This window comes from Solanum stenotomum, chromosome 10 (assembly GCF_019186545.1).
Source record: "Solanum stenotomum isolate F172 chromosome 10, ASM1918654v1, whole genome shotgun sequence".
Lineage (NCBI taxonomy): Eukaryota > Viridiplantae > Streptophyta > Magnoliopsida > Solanales > Solanaceae > Solanum > Solanum stenotomum.
Window position 1 is genome coordinate 54,759,163 of NC_064291.1, and position 18,565 is coordinate 54,777,727.

General features: G+C 29.4%; 3 protein-coding genes across 3 annotated transcripts; 2 read left to right on the plus strand and 1 right to left on the minus strand.

Moving 5' to 3' along the window:
- Positions 1-473: 473 nt before the first annotated feature.
- On the minus strand, positions 474-1,812 carry LOC125841875 (ethylene-responsive transcription factor ERF027-like). Its single transcript, XM_049521057.1, has 2 exons — positions 1,218-1,812; positions 474-908 (listed from the first exon to the last, which is right to left on the minus strand). Exons 1-2 carry the CDS (start codon positions 1,810-1,812, stop codon positions 703-705), a joined length of 801 nt encoding a protein of 266 aa, XP_049377014.1. The 3' UTR covers positions 474-702.
- Positions 1,813-9,071: 7,259 nt separating this feature from the next.
- On the plus strand, positions 9,072-12,080 carry LOC125843195 (sugar transport protein 1-like). Its single transcript, XM_049522409.1, has 4 exons — positions 9,072-9,204; positions 9,651-9,976; positions 10,382-11,014; positions 11,586-12,080. Exons 1-4 carry the CDS (start codon positions 9,072-9,074, stop codon positions 12,078-12,080), a joined length of 1,587 nt encoding a protein of 528 aa, XP_049378366.1.
- Positions 12,081-16,190: 4,110 nt separating this feature from the next.
- LOC125843287 (protein DETOXIFICATION 49-like) lies at positions 16,191-17,705 on the plus strand. The gene has a single exon (XM_049522511.1). It carries the CDS (start codon positions 16,191-16,193, stop codon positions 17,685-17,687), a length of 1,497 nt encoding a protein of 498 aa, XP_049378468.1. The 3' UTR covers positions 17,688-17,705.
- Positions 17,706-18,565: the final 860 nt, after the last annotated feature.

Genomic DNA, 18,565 nt, shown 5'->3' on the forward strand with positions numbered 1-18,565 from the left:
CCCCCCACCCCCCAAACCCCCTAAAGAAGAAGAAAAACTCCAAAAGAAGAAAACACAAAAGGAAGAAAAGACAATTGGGGAAAGACTTTACAAGCACTATCATTTCAGAGGTTTTTTTCATTCCTCGTTCAAAAAGTTGACCAAAACCCTACTTGCCACATCTTAATAAAATATTATAGTACCCTTTTAATCTATATGATCTTTTTTGCATATTTTTTAATTTTATTTTAAAATGGAACCAAAAAAGCTCACATCACGAACAAGAAATTAACGGACGCAAATGATAATAACATATTTAGTATGATTTCACAAGTGAGGTCTGGTCTGGCAGGAAGTACAAACCTTGCTTATACTTTTATGAGGTAGAAAGATTGTTTCTGAATTCCGATACAAGAGTGAAAAATTGAGCTGAAAATATCGATGACTATTTCAAAACAACTAGCGATCTTTAGATTTTCTCAAATGCAAAGAATTATATATATGGAGTACAAAAACTACTCCATTTACTCATGACAAACAAAAAACCCTAGATTAATTAACCCTTCTTAAATTTTTACCAAACTTTATCTCATCCAAAATAATTCCCATTTTCACACTGAAAAAACTTCAAGATACATGTATAAACCATGCCTCTCTCAATGTACGTGGTGGGATCTCAATTGAGTTATAAGAAAGAAATTAAATTCCATGGATTCATTTGTTTTAATAGCTCCATAGATTTTCTGCATCAGAATGTCCCGGTGAATCATCGGACCGCGGCGAGCTCATTCTTGGAGGGCTCACCATCATTGCCTCCGCCATGTCAACTAGCAAATTAGGCATATCAAATAATGCTTCTTCATCAATGTATTCATGATCCCTAGTTTCCACCATATGCACACTCCTCGACGATTGATGATCATCCGTACCTGATACAGAGACAAATTCAAAATTTAAACTGTACTGTTGAATTTTCATGATTCTTCAATACTACAATCGTTCTACTTTTGAAATATTGAATTCAGTTTTAGAGACGAATTCAGAATTTAAATTTTACTTTAGAATTTTTAAGAATCATTTATATAAGGTTATCTTTATATATATCCTTTTCGAATTCATATTGATAGTGTAAAAATTGTTTACATTGTCAATATATATAAATTTAAGTCCATATGCATTTCTTTATCGAAAATACTGAATTCAGATGAATGTATCACAAAAAAGGTGAATATATTTACTTGGTTGAGTTCCCGAGGTGGTTTCTCCGGTTTCAATCTTCATCAGGGCGGCGGCAGTGGCGGCAGCTTTTCGTATATCCGCGGCGGCGGGTGAAGGAGGAAGTGAAGGATACGAATTAATATTACCGGGAAAGTTAATTACGGCGTCGTTTCCTTTTAAAGCCATTGCAGCGACGTCGTATGCAGCAGCGGCCATTTCGGGTGTAGGGTAAGTACCTAACCATATTCTCGTAGTCTTACGTGGCTCTCGAATTTCGGACACCCATTTCCCACTCCTACATCGTATTCCGCGGAATACTGCGTGTTTTCCACCTATCGGGCGGCTAGGAGATCCCGAGCCGCCCGATGAGGTGGAACTCATGATTGTAGCTGGGATAATATTTGGTAGTTGAACTGTTTTTGGAGTTGAATTTGTGTTTTCGAATTTTGATAATAATGTATTGGTTGCTTGAATGTGTGTCTCCGGCGGTGCCGGCAGCGGCGGTGGTATTGGTGGAGGAGGGTTAGGGTTGAAGGGTATTTTAGTACTTTCACTAGATTGATGAGGAGGTTGAATTATTTGGTTGGACTTGGTAGAATTTTGAGAGTCATCCATATATATGTGTGTGTGTTTTTTTTTTTTATGTATATGTAGATTTCTATAGGGGTTATTGGGGGGTGGGGGAGGGGGGCTATTTTTGTAGGTGGAGTTTGAAGAATGTGAAGTTTGGTATTTAAGGGAAGAAAAATATAGGTGCATAGTATTGAATATTAATGAGTGGAAAAAAGTGAAAGCGTGGGGAATTCGTGGATAATTTGCTACTATGTGGTTTTACTAAAGTTTATAATATTTTTGCACACGTATTATATACTACATTAAACTAGCTAGCTTTAGCTGTTATCTACTATTATATGTCTAAATCCATTGACATGCTGTAGCCAATTACAATTCTCTTATACATTAATTATAAAGGCAGAGTCAAGTGGGAGCCAGTTATTGAGTTCTTTCTAATTGTTTTTTGACTCTATCCTTAATTACTATTGTCCATTTTTTTTGGTTGTCCTTAATTATTTTTTTATTTTAACAAATTAAAAAAGAATAATTATTTTTACCTATTATATCCTTAATTTATTACTTTCAAAAGTGTATAACTTATTGAAAATCTTAAGTTTTAATTCATCCACTTCATAATTAATAGGGGTAAAATGGTAAACTCACTATGTCAATTATTGTTTTTCTTAATAGATGTGTCAATTCAAAAGTGGACAAGTAATTAGGGACAGAGGGAGTATATTTTAGATATACTTCTTCCGTTCTATATTAGATGTGTATTTTATTAAAAATATTTGTCTCATATTATTTGATTACTTACTAAGTCAGGATAAAATTATTTAATTTTTCTCCATTTTATACCTATAATTAATATGACCTTTGAAAGTTTAAACAAATTTTGAAGATTTAAGAATTTCTTTTTTCAAGAGGCTAATTAACATGAACAAGAATAGAACAGTAAAATTGATCAATCTATTAACGATTTCTTAATCATCGTGTACAATAGAAAATGCCCACCTAATATATGGGACAAAGGGAGTAGTAGATTTTGAATTTCATCGACTATTTTGGTGTATTTGTTGCTTCTTCTTTTTTTCATACTTTGAACCTTGTGATGAAATTAACAATTTTGCCGCCGAGTGAAATTGTTATATTTGTTTTAGTTAAAAAAAAAGAAGATGAAATTTTCTTGTTTGTTATAGTATACATAAATACTCCTACTACCTCAAAATAATTGTCATTAATTTTCATTTTTTAAAGTTAATTTGATTATTTTTATGTTAATTTGATTAAATTAGATTGATTTAATATTTAAAATTTAAATTTAAATATTTTAAAATTACACTAGTACTGTAAAATTATTTAATTTGACTTTTTGAAATAGTTATATTAAAATTTATTCAGGTTTGACTTTTGAAAAAAAATATATAATAAGTAATTTGAAACGGAAAAATTAGTATGTAATCTTTCTTTGGTAGTAAGAAAAGGAAAGGGGTAAGGTTTCATATTGTTGGAGACAAATTAAAGACAACGTTGCTATTCATGAAGATGCTAATATATGTCTTAGATGAGCTTATCATAGGGTCATATTAATGATTTTAATTTATTTCCTATCCTTTTCCTTTCAAATATTAATACAACTTTAATTGCTTGAGTCCCATTAGAAATAACTTTCTTCCAATATATTATTTCTAATTCATTTTTATTCTTGTATATCTTTATTATTTTTCCAATTAATTCTACAAATACATATAATTCAAAAATATATGAATAATTCATGCACAATATATTTATTTCTTTTATTGAGGGTTCGAGCAATTGATATGTTTGCCCAAGATTATATTTGAAATGTATAGAATATATGTGTGTATTGTTATTTTTTTTCAACATAGATATTGAATAATTTTACTCACCAAAACTTAAAAGAAAAAAGAATAAATCATTTACTAATATTTTTCTTTTTATAAAAAAATTAATATTTTTCTTTTTATCTTCGTTAAAATTTGAATCTTTCAAACCTTATAATTCTTCCCCATTTTATCGACTACAAAAGGCAACCTTAACTTTGTCTAAGAATGACGAATGAAAACATAGACTAACAAAGTTATGACAATAATACTAAAAATATAAGTCTTTTTTTATCGATCGACCAAATCAACATGTAATATTTACTTATCAATTAAATATATAAGACCAAAAACGATCGTATGAACTAAATTAAATTTAACAATTCTTTGATATACCACAATAAAAAAATATAACATGTACTATACAGACACGAGAGTTGAGACCATAGGTTATAGACTCCAACTTGTAGAAAATCAACTGTTTCTTACGTTTTTTATTCCCAAATTCAACGTTTAATTATATGATAAAAAAATTAAAAAATTTGCAGAGACAAGTAAAAGATGCCATTTTTCCCAATAAAAAAATAAGAAAGTTGTATATTATAACTAATTTGCTACAGTATGAGAGAAAATAATAACATTTGTTTGTGGTCTGGTAGAAGATATTTAATGGTCTAGAATTAACCAACAAGGCCTTTTACTTGATCTATATTAATGGCTATAACAAGTTGTCACGTTTCAAACTTGTGAGTCGTAGATATCACTTGTATAAGATACTTTTTGTTTGAATTTCGAGAGTCAAATAAAATTAATTTAACGTAATATTTTAATATGCCTTTAAGATATTTTATGGTGTCAATTTTTCTACGGTAATTTAATTTATAAATACTTATGTTGTAGTTTTTAAATATATAATTGTATCTCAAAAAATTAAAAAATTACATATCCAAATTTATAACATTGCGAGCGCAAATGCAGGTTTCCTGGTTAAAATAAAAAAAAATAAAAATTGCCACTTCGATGGTGGTCGAGTTGATTATTGAGCGTAGGAGATCTTCCGAATTTTAAAAAAGGGGGTCCTGGGTTCGATACCACTTGCATGTGTTTCTTGATTAAGCTCATCTCACAGAGCTTGCTTAATTAGTGCGATTTGATTTGTAGCTATTATATTGAAGAGGATTTAACTGGAACGCAACTCAAAGAACATCGATTAGAAATTTCTATTATTATCGAAAAAATAAAATTAAAATTAAAAAAGTGACTTTATCGTCCATACGATATCATACAAATTGCGACAGAAAGATTATTCTTATTATTTTGGTATAGATCAATTCATCATGTCACTTCGACATTGCCAAAACCTAAACTAAAACATTAGAGAAACCTTTTTTTGGTCCCATAATTGTCACATTGCGGGTCATACGATAATAAAAGTATCTTAAGAAAAACACACTTTTTTCTTTGTTAATATTAAGTTTGTACCAATCATGACATGACCATCGACTAGGTACGTTCAACAAGATGCATTAACTACGAAAGAGTAACGTTACTAACGTATGATATTTTCGCGTATTATTTATTAGAGAGCACCTCGTGTATTGTTCGATTATATTTGATCAATAATTGAATCTCTTTAATATAAATAAAAATAAAATCTTTTATTTTTATAGCTAGACATCCAGTAATATAGTTTGATATATATAATTGCCATTTAAAAAAAAATAAAAGCTAGTCCAATAATTATCCAGGGTTCAAGTTTACCTAGGTTGCATATTTCTAAGGAAAAATTACGTATAATTACACGATTTAAGATAACATAATTTTTAAAAATTTCTACCATTTGAATTGATTACAAAAATCCATTTTTCCTTCTCTCTCAACATCCGGATACATCAATTCACCTCTATCAGATACATTACAACTTTATTTGTGTATAATGTATCTGGTACAAATGTTATTGTTGATACATAACCCCAATTAGTTTAAATCTAAATCAGTATGAATTTGCTTTATAGTTATGTATGTGATACGTAACTTATATATCTGTTACATAACTTATGTATCATTTTTTATGTATTGGACGAATGAGTAATATATCTGCAAATTTTGAAAAATTCAAGATTGTTGTAATTAGAGAAACTTTCGAAATAAGATTTAATTACCGCCCAAATTTTGAATTTTAGATTTTATGTTCCTCTTGGTTATATATTGCTCCCTCCGTTTCACAAAGAGTGACCTGGTTTGACTTGGCACGAAGTTTTAGAAAATAAAAAAGACTTTTGAATCTTGTGGTTCTAAATTAAAGTTATGTCAAATGTACTAAATTGCCCTTCAATACATGCCATGTGGAAAGCTGAAATTAAAATGTTACCAAAAAAGGAAAGAGATCATTCTTTTTAAAACAGACTGAAAAGGAAAGGAGGTCATTCTTTTTTAAACGGAGGAAGTATCATTTTGATTTAAGTTTATAAGGTAAAATTCAGGCCAAATCTCATATTCACTCAAATTAAATAACAAGAAATAAGTCATTGGTTATTTATGTAAATAAAAAATGTTGTATCATGTATAGATTAAAATCTCATAAAAGAAAACCTAAAACAAATCTATTTTCATAGATCTTATTTTTATCCGTGATTTATTTTTAAAAAAAATACAATTTTTAAATATTAGACACAAATTAAAATCAAAATACATATTATTTGTAAGTTATCCGGAATCTATAGCAAACTCAACCAACTCGCAATTGAAACAATAGTTGATAATCATACAAATTTCTAAACCCGAGTAGAAAGTTTGAAACAGGTCATTGTAAATCAATTCACAATTCAATTTTCTCCGAAAAATTAGACTTTGTTGATACGATTAATCAAAATATTAGGAAACATGTCAATTTTTTTTCTTTTCAATTTACTAAACACGGTGAGATTATAGGGTAACGTAACAAATAAAACATATGTTCTTATATACCTATATTACTAATATGTTCTTGAATTGATACCAAATATGAAATGATAAATAGCATATAGATTTCTTACTTCAAACAATAAATTGTATGGAAGAGTTAAACCAATTAAAGACCCTAAAATGAAAGAAAAAATATAAATAATTCAAGAAACATACTTATTATAGTGGAGTTTTTAATCCTTATAATATATGTTTTACTTCAATAAATAAATAAATTTAGAAAATAACATATTGATAAATTGCGGAATAGCTAATTTGAGATATTATATTAGTTTAGCATTGCCGTTTTGTGTGAATTGGATGAGGCGGAGTGTTGCAAATCCAAAAAAAATGAATTAAAAATTATACGTAGAATAGTTATTTGGCTAGAATATTTTATGAAATTTCAAACTATTTTAAAGTTTATCATTACTATAATGTCAAGAAACCTAATAATGAAATAAAGAATAAATACATTATTAAGATGTGTATTTTTTTTACAAATATATACAATGTGATACAAAATATTACATCTATGTAACACATATTTTCACATTACCTATTTCATTATTGTATTAATAAATAGGTAAAATCATGTAACATGGAATAAAGTTGGGGGCAAATTACAGAAATCACATACTTTTAAGGTAAAATTACAATTTTTCCCTTAAAAGTTTATAATTACAGAAATCTCTCAAACGGATACAATAATATAAGCGTTGATACATTAATCTGATGCGCGAGATACATTAATCGTTAAGTAAGATACATTACATTTTATACATGATACACTAATCTGATGCGCGAGATACATTAATCTAATGCGCAAAAATGAGGGATTTTGGAGATTTGTAAAACTTATAGGGGATAATGGTAATAAGTAAACTAAAATGTGAGATTTATGTAATTTTCCATAAAGTTGATAACCTGTTATTATAATTTATAGGTTAAGTTACACAGATAAAGCTAGTTTTTTTTTCTTGTCAATGTATATATATCTTAAACAAATTAGTATCTAATCTAGATTCTAGATATTAACATACAAGAATATATATTAGGAACTGATTCGATTTGTGAAAATAATGTAACTATCATATATACTATTATTACTTATATTTTCAAATATTACGCATTTATTATTATTACTTATATTTTTAAATATTAGACATTTTATAACTAATTAAGAGTTTCATATTCTATATTGAAGAAAATACATTTAGANAGATTCATGTATTTTTGCTACCAGATATACAAAAATAGAGAGAGGGGGGCAACAAAGATTGGGGAGGGATGCGAGCGAGATTCGTATGTATCCCGATTTTCCGGATACATGCAAATCACATTAGATACATGTATTTGTATGTATTTGGAGTGATCCCAAATNGGATTTTGGAGATTTGTAAAACTTATAGGGGATAATGGTAATAAGTAAACTAAAATGTGAGATTTATGTAATTTTCCATAAAGTTGATAACCTGTTATTATAATTTATAGGTTAAGTTACACAGATAAAGCTAGTTCTTTTTTCTTGTCAATGTATATATTTCTTAAACAAATTACTATCTAATCTAGATTCTAGATATTAACATACAAGAATATATATTAGGAACTGATTCGATTTGTGAAAATAATGGGACTATCATATTTACTATTATTACTTATATTTTTAAATATTACGCATATATTATTATTACTTATATTTTTAAATATTAGGCATTTTACAACTAATTAAAAGTTTCATATCCTATATTGAAAAAAATACATTTAGATTCATGTATTTTTGCTACCAGATATACAAAAATAGAGAGAGGGGGGCAACAAAGATTGGGGAGGGATGCGAGCGAGATTCGTATGTATCCCGATTTTCCGGATACATGCGAATCACATTAGATACATGTATTTGTATGTATTTGGAGTGATCCCAAATACATGCGCGAGAGACGAGGGATGCGAGCGAGATTTTCTATGTATCCAGATACGGATGAATCCACTTGGATATATTGTATCAGAACAAATTACACCTAATTTTGACCCCTTGAATCCAAGATACATATATCTGTATGTAGGCACCAAAATCTGATAAAATAAGTAATATTACAAAGTAGAGTGTATCTAAGTAATTAGCTCCTAAACAAGTGAGATTTAGGTAAGTTCACCAAATATAATTGCTCATAGATAAATATATTTGGATTGGAGTTTCACTTTAAATAAAACTTCTGCAAAGTTCAAATAGTTATTCCAAGTATTTTTTTTTATTTTTTAGTTATTCTAGTACGTGATAGAATTCTGTAGGGACAATAACTCTTTTTTTTTCCTTTTATTTCACTATTTAAATCAAAATAAAGTTAAAAAAAAACTCGAAAAAATAAGTTATCCTAAAACATGAGATAAAATCTGTATAATGGAAGTGTTTGAAAAGAAACAAACTCTTTAAAATAAGCATAACAATAAAAGAGTTTTAAGGGCAAAAATTTGAGTTTATATATTTTAATTTTTGTTTCATACTTCAAAAGTATTGTTGAAGGAAAAAAAATGGCAGGAGGAGGTGGAATAGGGCCAACAAATGGCAAGGCATATCCTGGAAATCTCACATCTAAAGTCTTAGTTACTTGTATTGTTGCTGCTATGGGTGGTTTAATCTTTGGTTATGACATTGGAATTTCAGGTTAATATAATTTTCTTTTAAGTTTTTTTATTTACTTCAATTTCGTATAATTGTGTTATACATCGGATTTAAGTTATACGTGTTGATCATTATAGTGTAATGTTAGGAGTTGTTAAAGTGGTGTATACAAAATTTTTGGAAAGCATAATTAGTATTTGCTTATTCTTGTTGTTATAGTGGTGTACACAAAATTTTTCAAAAGCACTATTAGTATTTGCTTATTCTTGTTGTTATAGTGGTGTACACAGAATTTTTCGAAAGCATTATTAGTATTTGCTTATTCTTCTTGTTATAGTAGTGTACACAGAATTTTTGAGGCAGGGGATATCTTTAGGTAACTATGATTATTGAAGAGAATTACTAGTTACCGATCTGATTGTATAAATATTTATTATATACTTTTGACGAATAATATTTAACATTGTGTGAATTTTTATTTTGACTAGGGGGAGTGACATCAATGCCTTCATTCTTGGAGAAGTTTTTCCCAGATGTATATGCAAAAGAAGTACTACTCACAGTATCAACAAATCAATATTGCAAATTCAACAGCCCAAAATTAACAATGTTTACATCATCTCTATATTTGGCTGCACTTTTTGCTTCATGGGTTGCTTCAATAGTAACTAAAGTTATGGGAAGAAAAATGTCTATGCTTTCTGGTGGAATCCTTTTCCTAATTGGTGCTATTGTCAATGGATTTTCCAAAAATGTTGCTATGCTCATTATTGGTAGAATCCTTCTTGGTTGTGGTATCGGTTTCGCCAATCAGGTATATTTTTTCTAGCTGATATACATAGATTATACAGTTATTATATACATATTATACATGGATATGCATGTTATACATACATATACTCTACATCTGATGTCTATCTTTAGTTTAAGTTATTTATTTAGATTTTTTCAGTTTGTATTTTTTCATGAGAAAATGGTTTGATATACCCCAACTTTGCGAATGGCTCAGATATACCATTACCCATACACAAATGGCTCAAATATACAACGAGGAGTATATCAAGTCACTTTTGCTAACTAGACATATTCATTGTTTCTTATTTATGCTATATATACTGACAATATGGGTATATCAAGACACTTTAGCTAACTAGACTTATAATAATTATTTCTTATTTAAGTTATATATACTAACCGTTTAAATAATTTCACATTGCAGTCTGTGCCAGTGTACCTATCGGAAATGGCACCCTATAGGTACCGTGGTGCGTTGAACACAGTCTTTCAACTCTCAATCACAGTTGGAATCTTTGCAGCAAATCTTCTCAATTATTTTTTCGCGAAAATAGAAGGTGGATGGGGTTGGCGTTTGAGTCTAGGGGGTGCAGTTGTACCCGCATTGATATTCATTATTGGTTCGTTTTTTCTCCCCGATACACCAAATTCTTTAATTGAACGTGGTAAAGGGGACGAAGCCAAATCAAGGTTGATGAAAATTAGGGGAATTGACAATGTTGATTCTGAGTTTAATGATTTGGTTGAAGCAAGTGAAAGATCAAAACAAGTGAAAAGTCCTTGGGGTAATTTGTTGAAAAATAAACAATATAGGCCACAATTGATATTTTCTATGTTGATTCCAACATTTCAACAGTTAACTGGGATGAACGTTATTATGTTTTACGCGCCTGTTCTGTTTAAGACTATTGGTTTTGGAGACACTGCTTCACTTATGTCTGCTGTTATTACTGGTCTTGTCAACTTTGTTGCTACTTTTGTTTCACTTCTTACTGTTGATAGAGTTGGAAGGAGAGCTTTGTTCCTTGAAGGTGGCATACAAATGTTTGTCTGTCAGGTACTTTTTTTGTTTTACTTTAATTAACTTCGTGTTGGGAAAGTAGTTTTCCCTTTTGTCCCCCTTTCCCTTTTTGACAAGATCGTGATTCAGTAGCATATTATAATGAACTTGACGAACCTAATTTTAAAAACTAGTCATTCTTGATCGACTTACTGCGACCTTCAATTAAACTTCGTGTTGGAAAAATAGTTTTCATTTTTGAAACCCCTTTAGTCCCATTTTTAGCATAAACTTGTAAAACCTAATTTTTAACCTTAGTCATTCCTGGTTGATTAGTTTGAACCTTCAATTAACTTCATGTTGGGAAAATATTTTTCATTTACGAAAATCCCCTTTTTTTTCCTTTTCAGCAAGAATGTGATTCAGTTGCATATTATGAACACGAAGAACATATTTTTTCACACTAGACCTTCATTTAACTTCGTGTTGGGAAAACATTTTTTTCCGATAACCCCTTTTTGTCCTTTTTTTTACTAAGAATATAATTCAGTTGCATATCATAAGAAACTCGAAGTTCACTATATTGAAATATTGTTAGTACTTAAAATTCCTTTTTTTTTTGTTATAGATTGTTATAGCGGTTTCGATTGCACTAAAGTTTGGAACAAGTGGCGATCCAGGAAAATTACCAATATGGTACGCGGCATTTGTTGTGACATTCATTTGCATATACGTGGCGGGTTTCGCGTGGTCATGGGGCCCACTAGGATGGTTAGTCCCTAGTGAAATTTCCCCCCTCGAGGTCCGACCAGCTGGTCAAGCCGTAAACGTGTCATTCAACATGATTTTCACCTTCTTCATTGCCGAGATCTTCACAGCAATGCTATGCTCCTTCAAGTTTGGACTCTTCTTATTTTTCGCGTTTTTCGTCGCGATCATGACAATATTCATCTATTTCTTCCTCCCGGAGACGAAAGGGATTCCAATTGATGATATGGGTGCAATTTGGAGTGAACATTGGTATTGGAGAAGATATGTCACTATTCAAAAAGATGACGATACGAAAAAATCAACAGAAAATAAGTTGCAATCACAAGTGGACGGGGTGGAAAAACACGTTTAAAGCATGCTATAAGTAGATTAGTTAGATTATTTAATTTTTTGTTTGATAAAAACTAAAGACATCTATTTAATTAATAAGTTTTTGTTATATGTTTTTTGTTTTCTCGTTTTGCGTCTTGTGTAAAATGTTGAGTTCAAGTGTGAATTGTAGGTGTTTGGTTTAATTATTGTTGCCATTATATTAATTGTGTCTTGTGATAAATTCAGAATCAGTTAAAAGGAAATAAATTCAGATGAAAGGAGGTTCTGAATTATTTTAATCGACTTCTCAAAATAAGTTTTCCGTATCAGTCGATTCGGTTTTGAGGTTTATTGGTTTGAATTATTAATTTATAAACATGCTAAACTCTTAATAGAATCATTAAGATATTAATTTACTGGTTATTAATCGTTATCGGTTTGGTTATCGATTAAACCAGAACAAAAAAGAAAAATCACGGTGACAAACCAAATTAATTAAACCATGCACATGAGTTAACAAATTGCATCTTTGCTCAAAAGCAAACACCATCACATTATAGAATAATAACTCGATAATAAAAATATCAAAATCATTATCGAAACCGCTAAATCAATAACCCATTATCGATAAATCAATAGATTTTTTATTTATTTGAATTATCGATTTTTTTATTTATTTGAATTATCGATTGCAATTCGATTTTAAATGGCCCTACTATTTACACCTATCCAAACACATTTTTAGTAGGATTTGAGTTATATTCATGTATAGTATTTTCTTATTAAATATTATATATTATCGCTATAAACATATTTTTAACAATTATTTTTTAAAAAAACCTAATTATATATGATAAATTGTATATCATTAATGTATAAAATTTAAACTCGGTAATAGTAAAAAGTTATAAATTTTTTTTAAATAAACTAATTGTTCTTCTTTGTCGTTCTTTTTTTTAAAAAAAAAAAAAAACTTTTGGCATTGAATTTTTTTCCTTATCGAAAGAGTTTAACAACTATCTAAAGTTGCTGTTTTAGTTCCTAAAATCGTACAAAATATAAATTTTCTATATGTGGCAACTGTCAAGTAAAAAAAATTTATGTCAAGGGGAGTGTATTCACTTATTCAAATATGGGACTTTAATTTATTTCTCATAAGTATCACATTTCTTGAGGAATAAATAATATTACTGTTTATTACATGTAAAACACAGCTTGATTTTTTAGTACTATCCAAAATTCTAAAAGGAATTATTGAAATTAGTAACGCAGCCTCATTTGATCATTTATACCTATTTCGACGTCGTCATTTAAGCAGTAGTGTTAGACTTTGACTCTTTGAGATTGGCAAGCCAAACTTTAAATCGAAGTTTGGGATTAGTCAAGCCAAATTTTAGGAAAAAAATATCTGGAGTCACTTGTGTATTACGATAAGGAGTTAAATGATGATTTTAAAATCGATTATTTTTGCACTTGTTTAGAGACAATCAAGGTAAAATATAAATGGTTCTGATTAATTAACTCAAATCAAATAGTGACTCTGTTGATTGACTATTTTTGTTAATTTAATTATTTTCAATCATGGACCTAATTTGGGACATAATTCAAAGTTATGAATAGTTATATTAGTTAGAAAGTAAGCTTACTAATAATTAATCAAAGCATATAAAGTAGCTAGAGTACGATGATTTACTTGGACTTTTTACTTTTAGAAACCTATTAACAAGAAACATGTGTCTAGCTAGATCAACACTTAAATCTGTACTGTATAATTATAAGATTTTATGATACACATTTTTAGTTATTGTGTTAGTGTTCAATATCTATATTAGGGATTGATTGATTTGAATTCGTAGCAGAAAATCTTGTTTAAGTAGGTAACTCTCTCCGATCCTAATTCTCTACCAAAAAGATTGTATATTCTATTTTTTTAATCGCTCCTAGGAGCTTCCACCTTTTTATTCCTTTGATGACTCGAACCCACAACCTCAAATGCCGGAGGTGAAGAATGCTTGCCATCCCAACAACTTCTCAGGGGTCATCCATCCTAATACTATTGATCTCACGCAAGTATACTTAACTTTGGAGTTCTGATTAGATTTGATGTATTAGTGCTTCTATGATCGCATATAGATTTTTTTATGGAATGATATGATCGGCTAGCCGTAGCCGCATATTAGCTACACTCAATACTTGATTTCTGTTGGATCAAGTCTTTTGGAAAGCTTTTGGACCTAGCGAAAAGGGCTCTAAGCTTTCACACAAGCCTATTAATTAAGAATTGAGGAATATTTATCGCTCTATCACAACCGTTTAGTACAGTAATCTTCATGACACACATGTTCATTCCCCCCCCCCNCCCCCCCCCCCAACACAAACCAATTGACTCAAACTATTTCTTTTGAAATTCTGCCTACCCATACCCCACCCCCACCCCCTCACTCACCCGCACGAGAACACTTTTTTTGTTTTATTCTCATGTTTTTTTTTTTTGTCTATTTTGTTGTCTTAATTTTCTTCTACGCACCATAAAATTCCAAGACAAGACAAAAAAGAATAGTTCTCTGGTTTTATTTTGGATTTTTCTGTTCAAAATTTTGCTACTAGTAGTATATTAGGCAAAATTGGATGTACCAAAAATAATATTTAAATATATTTGGCAAAAGTGGGCAAGTGTATAATTATTTTATTTATATTAGACAAAGGATTGGCAGCTAATGAAATTTCATTCAAATGGGTGATTAAATAATAGAATTCTGTTAATTAATTTGAAAGGCGTCCAAGTTAACTGAATAATTTAGATTTGTCTTTGTATGAACAAATTGCCTTTCTCTTAATTTGGTACTAAACCTAATTATTAAGTCGGCCAATTTCTTTTAGAATTTATTTTATAGCTATATTCGAGAAATGTCGTGAAATTGATAGAATTTCTATACTATTAATAAGAAGTTTTGAATTTATGATGAAGAATTCTACACGACAAAAATTTGAATTAAATGAAAGAGTGAGCAGAGGTGGATGCAATGATCCAAAGTCGAGAAAGAAATAATCTAGATTATATATTAAGGTGCCTAAGTAATTGCTTGTGGTGTAAAAAAATAATAATCGAGCGATGATAATTACGATATTATATATGTATATGTATATAATATATAGTCATAAAAACTGATTTATTATCTCTAGAGAGTAACTGGTATTTGCAATATTCAAAGGATGTATTAATTCACAAACTGAAACGGCAGGCATAAATTGTCCCTGCCTCCCTTAATAGTCAAAAAATATTTTTAATTAATTATCACTATTAAATAACCGTCCCACAATTTTTTTAAATTTTTTTTCTCAAAGTCCACACACACTGTATGTTTTTTTTAAATAAATTAAACTCAAACATGATATTAACCATCATCATTTTTCTTACTTTTCTCGATATGTTTGGCTGTATATTTTGATGCATGCAGGCCAAATAGTGACATAATTCTAAATTGGTCGGTTATATAAACGACTTTATATTGTAGTAACATTTAAAATCTTTGTAAAAATTTTGGTGGCTATATTTGCAAAAAAAAAAAAAAAAAAAAAAAAAAACTTAGTCAACCAAAATAGTTTTGTTCCTCTAAGCCGACCTTACTAGAAAGAGATAAAAACAGAGATTTTTTTTTTTTAATAATTTCTCCCACTTATATAAAGCCAACCAACCCCAACACATATTGAACCCCTCAAAAACCCTTTTAAGTCACTTAATTCAAGAAAAAAAACATACTTTCTTTCGTCGTTGGTGTTCTTTCTGATTTTCACATATTTCACTGTTTTATCATATTTCATCTACTTATATCATACTCTACTCATTTTTGCTTTCGTTATTGACGTTCTTTTTCGATTTCTACATATTTTACCATTTTACCATATTTCGTCTACTCATATCATATTTGATACATCTTTACTTTTGTTGTTGACGTTCTTTTTTGATCGATCTCTACATATTTCACTGTTTTATTTCACTGTTTTATCATATTCTGTCTATTCATACTCTATTCGATACATCTTTGCTTTTATTATTGGTGTTGTTTTCGATTTCTACGTATTTCACCGTTTTATCAGATTCCGTCTACTCGTGCCATACTCAAAACACATCTTTTTATTGTTGTTAAGGATGTTGAGTCCTTTGATAGATGAAAAGGAAGAAAGCAATAATATTCCAAAGCAAAAAAACCATCTAACACTTGCAATTTCAGAAGCAAAATGCATTGGAAATATTGCATTTCCAATGATATTTACAGGCCTAATTCTTTATTCACGTTCAATTATTTCCATGATTTTTCTTGGTCATTTAGGGGAACTTTCTTTAGCTGGTGGTTCACTTGCAATTGGATTTGCAAATATAACCGGTTATTCAATTCTTTCAGGTTTAGCCATGGGAATGGAACCAATTTGCGGACAAGCTTTTGGTGCTAAAAGATTCAACATTTTAGGCCTTACATTACAAAGAACTATTCTTTTGCTACTTTTAACCTCAATTCCCATTTCAATTTTGTGGCTATTTATGCAAAAACTCTTGATTCTTTGTGGCCAAGATCATGAAATTGCAAATATGGCACAAAATTACATTCTTTTTTCACTCCCTGATCTTTTTGCTCAATCACTTTTACACCCCCTAAGAATTTATCTTCGTTCACAATCCATCACATTGCCTTTAACTTTTTGTGCTATTTTTGCAATTATTCTTCACATCCCAATTAATTATTTCTTAATCAAAATTCTTAATCTTGGGATTAAAGGTGTTGCCTTAAGTGGGGTTTGGACAAATTTCAATCTTGTTGGATCATTAATTATTTATATTATATTTTCAAAGATTTATAAGAAAACTTGGAGTGGAATTTCTTTAGAGTGTTTTAAGGGATTGAAATCACTTCTTAATTTAGCAATTCCAAGTTGTATTAGTGTTTGTTTAGAGTGGTGGTGGTATGAAATTATGATTTTATTATGTGGGATTTTAATTAATCCTCAATCAACAGTTGCATCAATGGGAATTTTAATCCAAACAACATCTTTAATCTACATTTTCCCATCATCATTAAGCTTTGGTGTATCAACAAGAGTTGGAAATGAGTTAGGTGCTAATCGTCCAAATCGCGCTAAATTAGCAGCTATTATTGGACTATGTACAAGTTTCGTCTTGGGAATCTCATCCTTATTTTTTGCTATTCTGGTACGTAATATTTGGGCAAAAATGTTCACTCAAGATCAAGAAATTATGAAATTAACCGCGATGGTGTTACCTATTATAGGGCTTTGTGAACTTGGGAATTGTCCACAAACAACATGTTGTGGTGTGTTAAGAGGAACAGCTAGGCCTAAATTAGGTGCTAATGTTAATTTAGGATGTTTTTATCTAGTTGGAATGCCAATTGCAATTTGGTTAAGTTTTTTTATGGGATTTGATTTTAAAGGATTATGGCTTGGATTATTAGCTGCACAAGGTTCATGTGCTGTGACTATGATGTTAATTATATTGGTTAAGACTAATTGGGAAGATCAAGCAAGAAGAGCAAAAGAACTTATTAATGGTGATTGTGATAATCAAGATGAAAAGATAGAGGATTATTTGGAATCATTGGATTATCACAAGTTGGAAAATTCAAATGTTTGATTTTTTATTTTTTTTCATTCAATTCTTGTGGATTATTGATTTTTTAATATATTTTTGTACACTAGTAGAGATTAAATTAGTTCTTTTTCTTTCTTGAAATGTAATTAAGCACGTAGAAATTAGAAAGTCCTTTTTCTTTTTCTATTTTGTGGCATAATATTAATTAATGAAAGTCGGCATTATTTTGTGACATTAATTTAGATTTTAGATGTCAAGAGATTGTGAAAATTTATCAGCTTTGTGCAATAGCGGAATCAAAAAATTTTATTAAGGGATTTGAAGTATAAAATAATCAAATAAGATGTCAAATGGGGTTCCACGTGTAGTATATCTATCTAAAAAATAATTTGAACCAGATATAATTAATATATTTTCTAACAAAAAGAAATTCAGATAAAATCATTTCGTGCTTGCTAGCTTCGCCTCGATTTAGCGTGCTTCATCTCTGCCTTTTAAAAACAAATATTTGACTTTAAAGTCAACTATTTTTTAAATAACAATAATAATGTTCGAATCAGCTAATATGTAAATTATTAAATTTGACTTTACTTTTTTAAGCACTCTCAATTTAATTAACGAAAGCCGGCATTGTTTATTCCTTTGTATCTATCTATAGATTTTGTAAAATTTATCAGCCTGCTTTGTTTTCCTCTCTCCTTTGAAACACAAATATTTGACTTTTAAAAGTCAATTTAATTTTTTTTTCCTTTTTTAAAAAAATATTTCAACTTAGATCTGTTGAGTTGTGTCCCATATCTATCCATTTGAGCTGTTTTAAAGTATAAAAAATGAAAAATGAAAGCCCATATTGTTTGAATTTTAAAAGTCAATCATCTTGTTTACGTTGGGACAAAGTACTAGTACTAAATTCAATCTTA

What these genes read in the sequence shown, in the direction of transcription:
- LOC125843287 (XM_049522511.1), top strand. Translation starts at nt 16,191, where the DNA reads ATGTTGAGTCCTTTGATAGATGAAAAGGAAGAAAGCAATAATATTCCA.
- LOC125843195 (XM_049522409.1), top strand. Translation starts at nt 9,072, where the DNA reads ATGGCAGGAGGAGGTGGAATAGGGCCAACAAATGGCAAGGCATATCCT. An exon ending in TTATGACATTGGAATTTCAG is followed by an intron (nt 9,205 to 9,650) that starts GTTAATATAATT and finishes TATTTTGACTAG; the next exon opens with GGGGAGTGACATCAATGCCT. An exon ending in TACAAATGTTTGTCTGTCAG is followed by an intron (nt 11,015 to 11,585) that starts GTACTTTTTTTG and finishes TTTTTGTTATAG; the next exon opens with ATTGTTATAGCGGTTTCGAT.
- LOC125841875 (XM_049521057.1), bottom strand. Translation starts at nt 1,812, where the DNA reads ATGGATGACTCTCAAAATTCTACCAAGTCCAACCAAATAATTCAACCT. An exon ending in CACCTCGGGAACTCAACCAA is followed by an intron (nt 909 to 1,217) that starts GTAAATATATTC and finishes TCTCTGTATCAG; the next exon opens with GTACGGATGATCATCAATCG.